This window comes from Thalassophryne amazonica, chromosome 4 (genome assembly GCF_902500255.1).
Source record: "Thalassophryne amazonica chromosome 4, fThaAma1.1, whole genome shotgun sequence".
NCBI classification, from domain to species: domain Eukaryota; kingdom Metazoa; phylum Chordata; class Actinopteri; order Batrachoidiformes; family Batrachoididae; genus Thalassophryne; species Thalassophryne amazonica.
The window spans coordinates 44,226,720-44,240,247 of record NC_047106.1 but is presented as its reverse complement, the minus strand read 5'-3'; the positions used below and the strand labels follow the sequence as shown (position 1 = coordinate 44,240,247).

At 42.4% G+C, this 13,528-nt stretch overlaps 1 protein-coding gene across 2 annotated transcripts in view; it reads left to right on the top strand.

The window, feature by feature from the left end:
* Positions 1-8,627, top strand: part of zgc:153039 (uncharacterized protein LOC767698 homolog) — a 205,526-nt gene extending 196,899 nt beyond the window's left edge. The window contains exon 13 of one of the 2 annotated variants that reach the window (XM_034167797.1): positions 6,630-8,627. In XM_034167797.1, coding sequence (XP_034023688.1) covers positions 6,630-7,585 — 956 coding nt within the window. In that variant the 3' untranslated portion in view covers positions 7,586-8,627. The remainder of the gene's footprint in view (positions 1-6,629) is intronic. The other variant, XM_034167798.1, reaches the window with a different exon arrangement.
* Positions 8,628-13,528: the final 4,901 nt, after the last annotated feature.

Here is a 13,528-nt window from a genome sequence, read left to right as displayed (position 1 = left end):
TAATTCACGTCGGCAGTAATGACACTCGGTTACGCCAATCGGAGGTCACTAAAATTAACATTAAATCGGTGTGTAACTTTGCAAAAACAATGTCGGACTCTGTTGTCTTCTCTGGGCCCCTCCCCAATCAGACCGGGAGTGACATGTTTAGCCGCATGTTCTCCTTGAATTGCTGGCTGTCTGAGTGGTGTCCAAAAAATGAGGTGGGCTTCATAGATAATTGGCAAAGCTTCTGGGGAAAACCTGGTCTTGTTAGGAGAGACGGCATCCATCCCACTTTAGATGGAGCAGCTCTCATTTCTAGAAATCTGGCCAATTTTCTTGGATCCTCTAAACTGTGACTGTCTAGCGTTGGGACCAGGAGGCAGAGCTGTGGTCTTATACACACCTCTCTGCAGCTTCTCTCCCCCTGCCATCCCCTCATTACCCCATCCCCGTAGAGACGGTGCCTGCTCCCAGACCACCAATAACCAGCAAAAATCTATTTAAGCAAAAAAATTCAAAAAGAAAAAATAATATAGCACCTTCAACTGCACCACAGACTAAAACAGTTAAATGTGGTCTATTAAACATTAGGTCTCTCTCTTCTAAGTCCCTGTTGGTAAATGATATAATAATTGATCAACGTATAGATTTATTCTGCCTAACAGAAACCTGGTTACAGCAGGATGAATGTTAGTTTAAATGAGTCAACACCCCCGAGTCACACTAACTGTCAGAATGCTCGTAGCACGGGCCGGGGCGGAGGATTAGCAGCAATCTTCCATTCCAGCTTATTAATTAATCAAAAACCTAGACAGAGCTTTAATTCATTTGAAAGCTTGTCTCTTAGTCTTTTCCATCCAAATTGGAAGTCCCAAAAACCAGTTTTATTTGTTATTATCTATCGTCCACCTGGTCGTTACTGTGAGTTTCTCTGTGAATTTTCAGACCTTCTGTCTGACTTAGTGCTTAGCTCAGATAAGATACTTATAGTGGGCGAGTTTAACATCCACACAGATGCTGAGAATGACAGCCTCAACACTGCATTTAATCTATTATTAGACTCTGTTGGCTTTGCTCAAAAAGTAAATGAGTCCACCCACCACTTTAATCATATCTTAGATCTTGTTCTGACTTATGGTATGGAAATAGAAGACTTAACAGTATTCCCTGAAAACTCCCTTCTGTCTGATCATTTAAATAACATTTACATTTACCCTGATGGACTACCCTGCAGTGGGGAATAAGTTTCATTACACTAGAAGTCTTTCAGAAAGCGCTGTAACTAGGTTTAAGGATATGATTCCTTCTTTATGTTCTCTAATGTCATATACCAACACAGAGCAGAGTAGCTACCTAAACTCTGTAAGGGAGTTAGAGTATCTCGTCAATAGTTTTACATCCTCATTGAAGACAACTTTGGATGCTGTCGCTCCTCTGAAAAAGAGAGCTTTAAATCAGAAGTGTCTGACTCCGTGGTATAACTCACAAACTCGTAGCTTAAAGCAGATAACCCGTAAGTTGGAGAGGAAATGGCGTCTCACTAATTTAGAAGATCTTCACTTAGCCTGGAAAAAGAGTTTGTTGCTCTATAAAAAAGCCCTCCGTAAAGCTAGGACATCTTTCTACTCATCACTAATTGAAGAAAATAAGAACAACCCCAGGTTTCTTTTCAGCACTGTAGCCAGGCTGACAAAGAGTCAGAGCTCTATTGAGCTGAGTATTCCATTAACTTTAACTAGTAATGACTTCATGACTTTCTTTGCTAACAAAATTTTGACTATTAGAGAAAAAATTACTCATAATCATCCCAAAGATGTATCGTTATCTTTGGCTGCTTTCAGTGATGCCGGTATTTGGTTAGATTCTTTCTCTCCGATTGTTCTGTCTGAGTTATTTTCATTAGTTACTTCATCCAAACCATCAACATGTTTATTAGACCCCATTCCTGCCAGGCTGCTCAAGGAAGTCCTACCATTATTTAATGCTTCAATCTTAAATATGATCAACTTATCTTTGTTAGTTGGCTATGTACCACAGGCTTTTAAGGTGGCAGTAATTAAACCATTACTTAAAAAGCCATCACCTGACCCAGCTATCTTAGCTAATTATAGGCCAATCTCCAACCTTCCTTTTCTCTCAAAGATTCTTGAGAGGATAGTTGTAAAACAGCTAACTGATCACCTGCAGAGGAATGGTCTATTTGAAGAGGTTCAGTCAGGTTTTAGAATTCATCATAGTACAGAAACAGCATTAGTGAAGGTTACAAATGATCTTCTTATGGCTTCGGACAGTGGACTTATCTCTGTGCTTGTTCTGTTGGACCTCAGTGCTGCTTTTGATACTGTTGACCATAAAATTTTATTACAGAGATTAGAGCATGTCATAGGTATTAAGGGCACTGCGCTGCGGTGGTTTGAATCATATTTGTCTAATAGATTACAGTTTGTTCATGTAAATGGGGAATCTTCTTCACAGACTAAAGTTAATTATGGAGTTCCACAAGGTTCTGTGCTAGGACCAATTTTATTCACTTTATACATGCTTCCTTTAGGCAGTATTATTAGACGGTATTGCTTAAATTTTCATTGTTACGCAGATGATACCCAGCTTTATCTGTCCATGAAACCAGAGGACACACACCAATTAGCTAAACTGCAGGATTGTCTTACAGACATAAAGACATGGATGACCTCTAATTTCCTGCTTTTAAACTCAGATAAAACTGAAGTTATTGTACTTGGCCCCACAAATCTTAGAAGCATGGTCTCTAACCAGATCTTTACTCTGGATGGCATTTCCCTGACCTCTAGTAATACTGTGAGAAATCTTGGAGTCATTTTTGATCAGGATATGTCATTCAAAGCGCATATTAAACAAATATGTAGGACTGCTTTTTTGCATTTACGCAGTATCTCTAAAATCAGAAAGGTCTTGTCTCAGAGTGATGCTGAAAAACTAATTCATGCATTTATTTCCTCTAGGCTGGACTATTGTAATTCATTATTATCAGGTTGTCCTAAAAGTTCCCTAAAAAGCCTTCAGTTAATTCAAAATGCTGCAGCTAGAGTACTGACGGGGACTAGCAGGAGAGAGCATATCTCACCCGTGTTGGCCTCTCTTCATTGCCTTCCTGTTAATTCTAGAATAGAATTTAAAATTCTTCTTCTTACTTATAAGGTTTTGAATAATCAGGTCCCATCTTATCTTAGGGACCTCGTAGTACCATATTACCCCATTAGAGCGCTTCGCTCTCAGACTGCAGGCTTACTTGTAGTTCCTAGGGTTTGTAAGAGTAGAATGGGAGGCAGAGCCTTCAGCTTTCAGGCTCCTCTCCTGTGGAACCAGCTCCCAATTCAGATCAGGGAGACAGACACCCTCTCTACTTTTAAGATTAGGCTTAAAACGTTCCTTTTTGCTAAAGCTTATAGTTAGGGCTGGATCAGGTGACCCTGGACTATCCCTTGGTTATGCTGCTTTAGACGTAGACTGTGGGGGGGTTCCCATGATGCACTGTTTCTTTCTCTTTTTGCTCTGTATGCATCACTCCGCATTTAATCATTAGTGATTGATCTCTGCCCCCTTCCACAGCATGTCTTTTTCCCGGTTCTCTCCCTCAGCCCCAACCAGTCTCAGCAGAAGACTGCCCCTCCCTGAGCCTGGTTCTGCTGGAGGTTTCTTCCTGTTAAAAGGGAGTTTTTCCTTCCCACTGTAGCCAAGTGCTTGCTCACAGGGGGTCGTTTTGATCGTTGGGGTTTTTCATAATTATTGTATGGCCTTGCCTTACAATATAAAGCGCCTTGGGGCAACTGTTTGTTGTGATTTGGCGCTATATAAAAAAAAAGTTGAAGTTGTTGAAGTTGAATGCTAACTGCTAGCGAATGCTAACTGCTAGTGATTCACAACAGGACTGTTGTTAAATAACGTTCAGAGTAGATACAATTAATAACCAGAAGAGTGCTAAACAGAACTAAAAGAAGCATATACAACCGTGTGAAGTTCAGAGTGGCGTCACAGCAACAAACAATCCGTCAGAAGCAAGTTCCATCTGTATCAGAAGCTCAAAGCGCTTTACAATAATGGCTCACATTCACCCCAATGTCAATGTGCTGACACACAAGGCGCTCACTATACACTGGGAGAAACTAGGAGATTAAGGACCTTGCCCAAGGGCTCTTAGCGATTTTCCGGTCAGACTAGGATTTGAACCAAGGATCCTCTGGTCTCAAGCCCAACAGCTTAACCACTAGACCATCACCTCCCCTTTTGTGAGATCCATCAATGCTTCTTCTTCCACAAAGGTTCATTAGATAAGCAATAAAGGGTCAGTAGTAAGATCACTGATTTGGGTTGTGGTTTGGGGTGTGTTTGGCACAATTAAACTACAAATAACAGGCAGCTGAAAATATAATATACCTTTACATTTTTTTCCACATCATTTGTTTAAAATGGTTTGTCCCAAAGAGGCAGGAAATTTGCTTGAAAACCAAAATGATAATGGTGTAAAACAACCAACTGTCTTTGGAACGCCTGAATAGCATGCTTTTCAGAACATTGTTATTATAAATTTTAAACACCTGATGCTGTTGCCTGCCCTGCACTGGGATGTTCTCAGTGCTGCAGGCATCTGTCTGCTTTTGCTTCTGCACACATGCTGTGTGTCTTTATTATCCCCACTAGTGATGCTCCAGACGCCCTGAATCTCCACATCTCCTCCATGTCCATTTGATGTTTAGCCATCCATCCATGCATATGGCCTCTGAATCTCATCGCTGTTGTGATTTTATTTATTTTTTTTTTTTTCTGCTCAAATGTTCCCCTGTGAGCTCTCCAAGCTGGGCAATCAAAGCCTTTAATTATAACATTATGACATACTGTAGTGTCTCCCACGTATTTGCTTAATTATTATGATTAGTAGCAGCAGCAGTAATAGTAGTTGTAGTCAGTCTTCTTTCATTTATTTCACAGGTAGTATTGGGTACTATAGATTTTGCATGTGATTAAGAACAGTGTTCCACACAATGACTTTACAGTCAGGTCCATACGTATTTGGACAATACCACAATTTTCTACCTTTTTCTCTCTACACCACCACAATGGAGTTCAAATGAAGCAAAAAATGTGCTTATTGTGAAGACTATTAGCTTTAGTTCAAGTGGTTTTGGCAAAAATAGAAAACTAACCATTTAAGAATTACAGCCGTTTGTGGGCACAGTCCATCCATTTTACCTGTCTATATGTAATTGGACAAACTCCACCATGAGGCTGTACAACTGGCGCCACAACAGACAAAGGTTGCACATTGCACAGTTTTGCAAAACACAGCCACAGAAGTCTATAATTCCATTAGAGTTGTGATAGGTGTCTTAGTGGCTTCTCCTTCTTCCACGATCACTCAGTTTTTGAGAACTGCATACGCCAGATAGATTTTTCATATAGTACCATATTGTGCGTGTTTCTTTATGAATGCTGTAATTAAAGTCCAAGATATTTTCAGTTGATTTGGAAATGTTCATGTATCCATCCCCTGACTTTTTCAAAAATATTCCTTATATTTGGCTTACTCATGGTCTCTGAAATGGCTGTAATTATTACACAAACTCTCATTAAAATATACAAATGGCTGTAACTTTTAAATGGTTAATGCGTTTTTTTTTTTTTGTTTGTTTGTTTTTAAGCTGTGTGAATTACAGCGGAACATCTACAATACAAGCACATTTATTGTTTCATTTCATCTCATTTGTGCTGGTCTACAAAGGACAAAATTACTAAAGTTTTATTATATTCATTTTATGAACAGATTTAACGGAAAAATAAGAAAACATTTGTGAACGAGGCTCAGTGTCTGTAGTCATCACTGCCTTGCTTTAAGAACACAGAAAACCCAAACATGTCTGTGGGATTGCAGCTGGGTATAGCTGATTTATTGTTCTGAGATGTATAATGCATTCACGACTTGAGATCTAAATCAGGTGCTGACTTTCTGGTGTTTTTAATAACGGTAAACAGACGCAAGGTGTGGGAGACTCCAGCCTCGATTTAATGTCTTTTTTTGAACATCATCTTTCTCTGTGCCGCTCTGCTACGAAGCTGTGACTGGTGAAGCGACAAGCCAAAGTTGTTCTGTGAACAATCTCTCCAATCACAGCCACTGAAGCTTGTAACTCCTGCAGAGTTATCACGGGTGTCTTGGCATTCAGTCTCACTTGTTTCAGCCCGTCAATTTTTGATGATGCCATGCCCGATTATTATTTAACAACTGATTTATCCAACGAATTTGTAATAATTTTGAGGCCTTTTATCTGCTCATTGTCGGTGACACAATAAGGGACTTGCACACACCTGACTAATTCCTACAGCTTTGATCTGATTTGGAGGTATTGTCAAAGCTGACAGCCATAGTGTTTTGCACTCTAAAATGCCGTGATAGACAGCTTAAAAAAAGAGCTTTTGCTGTCCAAACCTACATGGACCCAGCTGTAGTTGCAGTAGATTTGCCCCTCTCTGATTTTTTTTGCTTTCCTGACAGCTGTCTTGATCCTTTTCTTTTTCTCCCACTAGCACTCATCTTCTTTGGATGTCTTTGTTTCCTCTTCAATCAATCAAGAATTTAACAAAAAGTTATAGTTTCATTTGCTTGTTTGCAGGCGGGATGCGTCCCAACACACTCGTCCTGGGATTCTACGATGACAGTCTTCCGAAGGACAAGTTGATCGAGCCGTCCTCCATTACTAGTCAGACCACAGATCCTTCGGACAGCAATGATGTGTTTGACCAGCAGTCCCCCCTCTTCCACTTTGCCTCCTTGCGTGGATCCAGCGACAGGGAGGATTTTGGTGAACATGGGGACGGGAAGGTTCTGGGACCCCAGGAATATGTAGCGATTATTGCAGATGCCGTGAAGATGCTTAAAAATGTGGTGCTGGCCCGAAACTTCAACCATTTTGATCGTGCTCAGGTCCTCTCAACATCTTCATCCTTTCCGGGGATGGGCACCGTGTATGTTGACGTGTGGCCGGTCAACCTCCTGCGTCCTGACAGCTGCAGCTATGTGGACACCTGCTCCCTGTTCCTCTTACAACTAGCCTGTATCCTAAACATGGTGCGAGCCTGGCGCAAAACGACACTGCGTCTCTTCCTGTGTGTGGAGGAGGGCCGGAGCCTGAAGGGCCCCGAGGAGAAGCTGGGCCAACTGTTGAAGGAGTTGCGAATTAAAGCTCATGTCTACCCTGTGCCATGGGACCAACAGGTGGCACTACACTGGCAGCGCCAAGGGGAGTGGCGAAAAAAGAAGCCGCCACATTTTGCCGGTGAAAAAACCCCGGAGGAGGAGGAGGAGGAGGTGGAGAATGAAGATGATTACGTCAACAGCTTCCCGAGTAACTCAGCGCGACTTTCTGACGACTACATGTCAGCTGTCAATAAATTGATCCTGGACCAGGAGCGGCCCCCTCCTGCTGTACGTTTCCTGTATCTGCCACGCCCTCCAGCCGATACCCGTCGCTACACCGTGTACTTACACCAGTTGGATCTGCTGACCCAGAACCTGGGTCCAACGCTTCTCATCCACGGTGTCACGCCTGTCATCACCACTGACCTTTGACCTGTCGCCTTGCTAACAATACCTTGCACATTCCAAGAAGATGTGCCAATTACATGCACAGACTGTGAGCTTCCCAGTGTCCCAGCGGGCTGCCAATGGTAGGACAGCATCATTTCAGACCTCAGCAGTGTCCTGGTGCAAATTGCTGCCAAGGGCATTCTGGGTGGAAAAATAAATCACTGAAAGTTGACGTAGATTGCCACAATACAACTGACTGTGTCTAATAATTTGGACTTCTAAAAAGGATATTTCTGTTCCTAGTCTATTTATAAAATAAGAATAATGAAGTTGGGATTTTACAAAATTATTTCTTAGTCCAGATTTTCCATTATTGCTATCTACCTTCTGTGTTTCCTGCTTGTAATTCCAATATTTTCCAATAAGCAGATGAAATCAGGATGAACATCAGTGGTCAATCCAAAATTGAATGTCGCCTGTTGTGCCACAATAAATATTAGGTAAATGTGCCAAGCAAGCTCCTGTCTGGAGTTGATTGGCCGGTTTAATGCGTTATCACAGTTTGTTTTTTTTATGCCAAACAATTTGCTGTGCCAACAGGTCGTCTGATCTTCCATTCCGATCTTCTTTGTAAGCTTTTCCACAGTACAGTGGTGAGGCCTTTGATTCCTGATCCAGCTTCTGATGAACTTCATTCATTTGTTTAACGTTCCATTTGTGTGTGTGTTCTATTACTCAGATTACTTAAACGATCATTCCATATGCTCTGTGATCAGAAGTGCCTTGTTTAGCTCACATTTGGAGTCTCTGCTGTAGACAGAAACTTGGACTGGGTTACAGTAATTTACAGGAAGTCTGGTTTTTCACTTCAGGCGGAGTACGAATTATGAAGAAAGGAAATGACTGAATGTTAATCGCAATGGTGCTACGGACTCAAACATTGAAATCTGAGATCAGTTTATGTTTTCTGCAAAGGACTTTTGTCATTTCTCTGCCAAAACGTACATTGTGGAGCTCTCCAAAATGAATTGTTTACAGAGTAATTAATTACTGTAATCATCTGAAACTGAGAGTTCATTCCTTTTTTTAAAAATATATATATATTTTAGTCTGCAACATTTAAGATTGCTTGAAGTTTTCCATGACCATGTTGCCTGATTATTCAGAATGCTGAAATACCTTTATAATATTTAGTATCTGCACAATTCTACCATTACCCTGCCTATGGAAGTTGCATTTATGTATATCACTACTGTGTTAGTACTATGCAGAGGTATTTCCAACCCTGGATAATCAATATCTTTTGAGAAAGTGTGAGATCTGTAGTGACAGAAAACAGACTTAAAAAGGTTTACATCAAAGTTAGTTACAAACCCCTTGTTCACGTTTGTCACAACACAATTTTTAAAACACTTTTAAATATTATGTAATGTTTGTATCATGATGTAAAATTGGGTCACATTGATTGGATGTTGATTACAGGGATGTGATGTTAAGCACAGAAAGGTGATATTTTTTTAATAAGCTGTGTGTGTTATTAAAGTTGTAATACCTTTTGAGTTTTTGTCAACCATTTCACTTGTAAAAATGTCTTCTGCACCATTATAATTTTGTTTGTTAGTATTCAAATAAAGCATTCACATTTTATGCTGCCCATGTGACCAAAATTCACCTGGTTTGGAAACGATTTGGGATTTAGACCCACGTGGGTGATAATACAGTGACAAGGTGCAAGGTGACACACTTTCTGTGGTGATGTCATAGAAGATGTGAGTCGGTTTTTCCAGTGTTCAAATGGCAAACTTGGTTAGCGTCAGCATAGTGGTAGACCTTCAAATAGGACTGAAAGTGGGACATAAAAAGAGGGATAGCTAATAAATGTAGATGATCACAGATCATCCATCCATCCATTTTCTTCCGCTTCATCCAAGGTCGGGTCGCGGGGGCAGCCGCTCAAGCAAAGCCGCCCAGACCTCCCGATCCACACACACCTCCCCCAGCTCCTCTGGGGGAACCCCGAGGCATTCCCAAGCCAGCTGCGAGACGTAGTCCATCCAACATGTCCTGGGTCTTTCCCGGGGCCTCCTCCCAATGGGACGTGCCCAGAACCCTTCTCCAGTGAAGCGTCCAGGGGGCATCCGAAAAAGATGCCCGAGCCACCACAGCTGGCACCTTTCGACGTGGAGGAGCAGCGGCTCAACTCCAAGCTCCTCACCCTATCTCTAAGGGAGTGCCCAGCCACCCTGCGGAGGAAACTCATCTCAGCCGCTTGTACTCGTGATCTTGTTCTTTCGGTCATGAACCAAATCTCATGACCATAGGTGAGGGTCGCAACGTAGATCGATCGGTAAATCGAGAGCTTTGCCCCCCTACTCAGCTCTCTCTTCCCCACGACGGTCCGATACAGCGACCGCATCACTGCAGATGTTGCGCCGATCCGTCTGTCGATCTCACGCTCCATCCGTCCCTCACTCGTGAACAAGACCCAGAGATACTTAAACTCCTCCACTTGAGGCAAGGACACTCCACCGACCTGAAGATGGCAAAGCACCTTTTTCCAGTCAAGAACCATGGCCTTGGATTTGGAGGTGCTGATTTTCATCCCGGACGCTTCACTCTCGGCTGCAAACCGCTCCAGTGCACGCTGAAGGTCCTGATTTGACGAAGCCAACAGAACCACATCATCCGCAAACAGAAGAGATGAGATTCTGTGGTTCCCAAATCGGACCCCCTCTACACCCTGACTGCAGCTAGAAATTCTGTCCATAAAGGTAATGAACAGAACCGGTGACAAAGGGCAGCCATGGTGGAGGCCGACGTGCACTGGAAACAGGTTTGACTTACTACCGGCAATGCGAACCAAGCTCCTGCTGCGGTCATACAGGGACCAGATAGCCCTTAACAAAGGACCCCGGAGCACCCCCCACAGGGCGCCTCGAGGGGCACAGTCGAACGCCTTCTCCAGATCCACAAAACACATGTGGACTGGTTGGGCAAACTCCCAGATCACAGATCACATTGAGAATAATTGAAACTAAAATATGGAAGGATTACACACAAATGTTTTGCTGGATATCTGCTGGACAAGTAGGACGTGGTCAAGTACAGTTACAAAATTTTTACCAAGTCTGTCAGAATGAGCTAGCCGTCCCCACTTTCCATCAAATGTTGTGTGAACTTCGGACCTTGTGCATGAGCTTAATCCTTTGTCATCTGCAAGATCTCACGGCATGAACTCACTATAATTACCACAGAATTTCTTCAAAATAAATATTTTACCATCAATGAAATTAGCTGTAATTCTGTGATATACTGCAGAAGAAAGAAGTACACAAAGTAAATGCAATTTTGTGGAAAAAAGAAAGACAACTACGCCTTTAATTTTGGCTCTTCTGAACTTTAATAAATAAATACAGCAACTTTATTACAGTTTATTTAATTCCTGACCATCTTCAACACATTTTTTTTTTTTTTTACTTCTCCCCTCACAATTTACCTACAGTTCGAGTCTTTGTTATTGATTCTGCTCTGGCGCTGACACAATCTTCCCATATTTGCCACACAAACCCCATTTGATGAAGAATTGCTTAAAGTGTTTAAATTCCTGTTGAAATCTGAAATTAAAACCTGATATGTTATATAAATCTCATTGAAACAAAAACAATAAAGTTGGTATTGCTTCTTGGGAAGAGCGTTTGTAGTTCAAATTTACAATCGGCTAAGGAAGTCTGCACGGTGTTTTGTTTCAGTTAGAGAGCACTTTGTGTTTCTGTGTGTTTTTGTGTCTGCTGTACTTGTTTGTTTGAGGTAAACTTAGGAAATAAGGGCTGAGACGGCTCAGCAGCTCAGACACAGAGCCTAGTGGGTGCCAGCCAGCCAAATGACTTTGTCCGACAGTCACCCTCACTGCCAACCAGGCAGAAATGGATTTCATTTCTGCTCTGAGGTGAGCTACAGATTGGAGAAATCAGCCCAAATATCCATTGATAGCTGCCTAGAAGGACCGGAGCTGACATTTATCACTGCGGGAAAGTCCATGGCTCTCAGACGATGCCAGGTCTGGAGTTTGTTTATGCACATAAATCGCTGGGTTTTTCTGACGGCCGTGCGTATTTAATGAAATCCTGCGGAGCGATCACAGAATTAACTTTTGCATTCAAAGTGTTTTGGTTGTTTAAACAAAAAATGCCGTAGGCGACTTCAAAAACAAAACAAGAGATGATGACAGGAGGGAGGAGGAGGAAACGCAGCAGAGTTGAACTGTTCACCCAGAGGCGTTTTCTTAAGCCAAAGTGTTGGAGACATAATCAAAAGTGGGGACCAACACGAGTTTGTGCCAGAAAGTGAGACAGTCCTGATCAGAGGAAAGTTGTCTTTGTCACGTCTACCACGTGTCATCGCCCCAACCCTCAGCCACGCCACCGGCATACACACAGCCCTCATCACTGATAAATCCTACCACTTTCCATTTCATCTCCCTCCCCTCCATCTTCAGATCCACTTAATTCTACATGACGCACAGATTGCCGGAGTCATCTGATGGTGAGTGATGGAGGGAGGAATAGAATTAAAGGAAGAGAGCAGAGGAGTGTCAAGTGGAGTTTGGTCACACTGACATCCACACTAGATTACTAATTAAGACGTTTGGATTCATGTGTGTGTCTGCGGAGGGGAAATGGGAGCCAAACAGACCTCGGCTTTTACTGCACACTACCTCTGTGCTGATGTGCTCATGGGTGCGCATGTTCAGCTAGACTGCAGAATGAGTGTTTTTAAAGACTGACAATTGCCAAATGGTATGTCGATTAAACACGTCTGTAATTGCTGCCCAGAGTTGCTCTTACAGTACTCTTGTACTACTACACAGCCACTGACTGAATATACTTAGGTTCAGCTGAAACGTTTGCCCAATAGGGTGCCAATATTATGGCCAAAAAATTTCAACTTTTTCCAGGTCCCACCCCCTAATTTTTTTTCCCCCATTTATGAAGCATATTAACTGCTACAAGTTTCATTAATATATATGGCTATTTAATGGTTGCTCAGTGAACTGAAGTGTTTCCTGGGGCTCAATTGACCAGTCTGGCTATGAAAGCAGACTAGATATAGAGTTCATAATGTCAGCTATCAATCAAGTTAAGGGTGATATAATTTGCTTCATTCAGCAACAACCAACAGTTTTCATCCCAGAGATGATTACCGTGAGAAACCATGTTGTTTCTAGGAGCTGAATACAATGGTGACGTACACATTCAGGCTCCTGAGGCATTCCATTGAGCTAGATGATGGCAAAGCTCATATGCAATCTGAAGATATACGTCTTTCATTCCCAGGTCCGATTGACGGCACACATGGGCGCAATTTGGTGGGGGATAGGGGGGACATGTCCCCCCACCTTTTCAACCAGGGAGGACAGAATATGGTATGGCACCCCCACCTTCTGACATATATACTCAACAAAAATATAAACGCAACACTTTTGGTTTTGCTCCCATTTTGTATAAGATGAACTCAAAGATCTAAAACTTTTTCCACATACACAACATCACCATTTCCCTCAAATATTGTTCACAAACCAGTCGAAATCTGTGATAGTGAGCACTTCTCCTTTGCTGAGATAATCCATCCCACCTCACAGGTGTGCCATACCAAGATGCTGATTAGACACCATGATTAGTGCACAGTTGTGCCTTAGACTGCCCACAATAAAAGGCCACTCTGAAAGGTGCAGTTTTGTTTTATTGGGGGGGATACCAGTCAGTATCTGGTGTGACCACCATTTGCCTCATGCAGTGCAACACATCTCCTTCGCATCATCCGTGAAGAGAACACCTCTCCAACGTGCCAAACGCCAGCGAATGTGAGCATTTGCCCACTCAAGTCGGTTACGACGACAAACTGGAGTCAGGTCGAGACCCCGATGAGGACGACGAGCATGCAGATGAGCTTCCTTGAGACGGTTTCTGACAGTTTGTGCAGAAATTC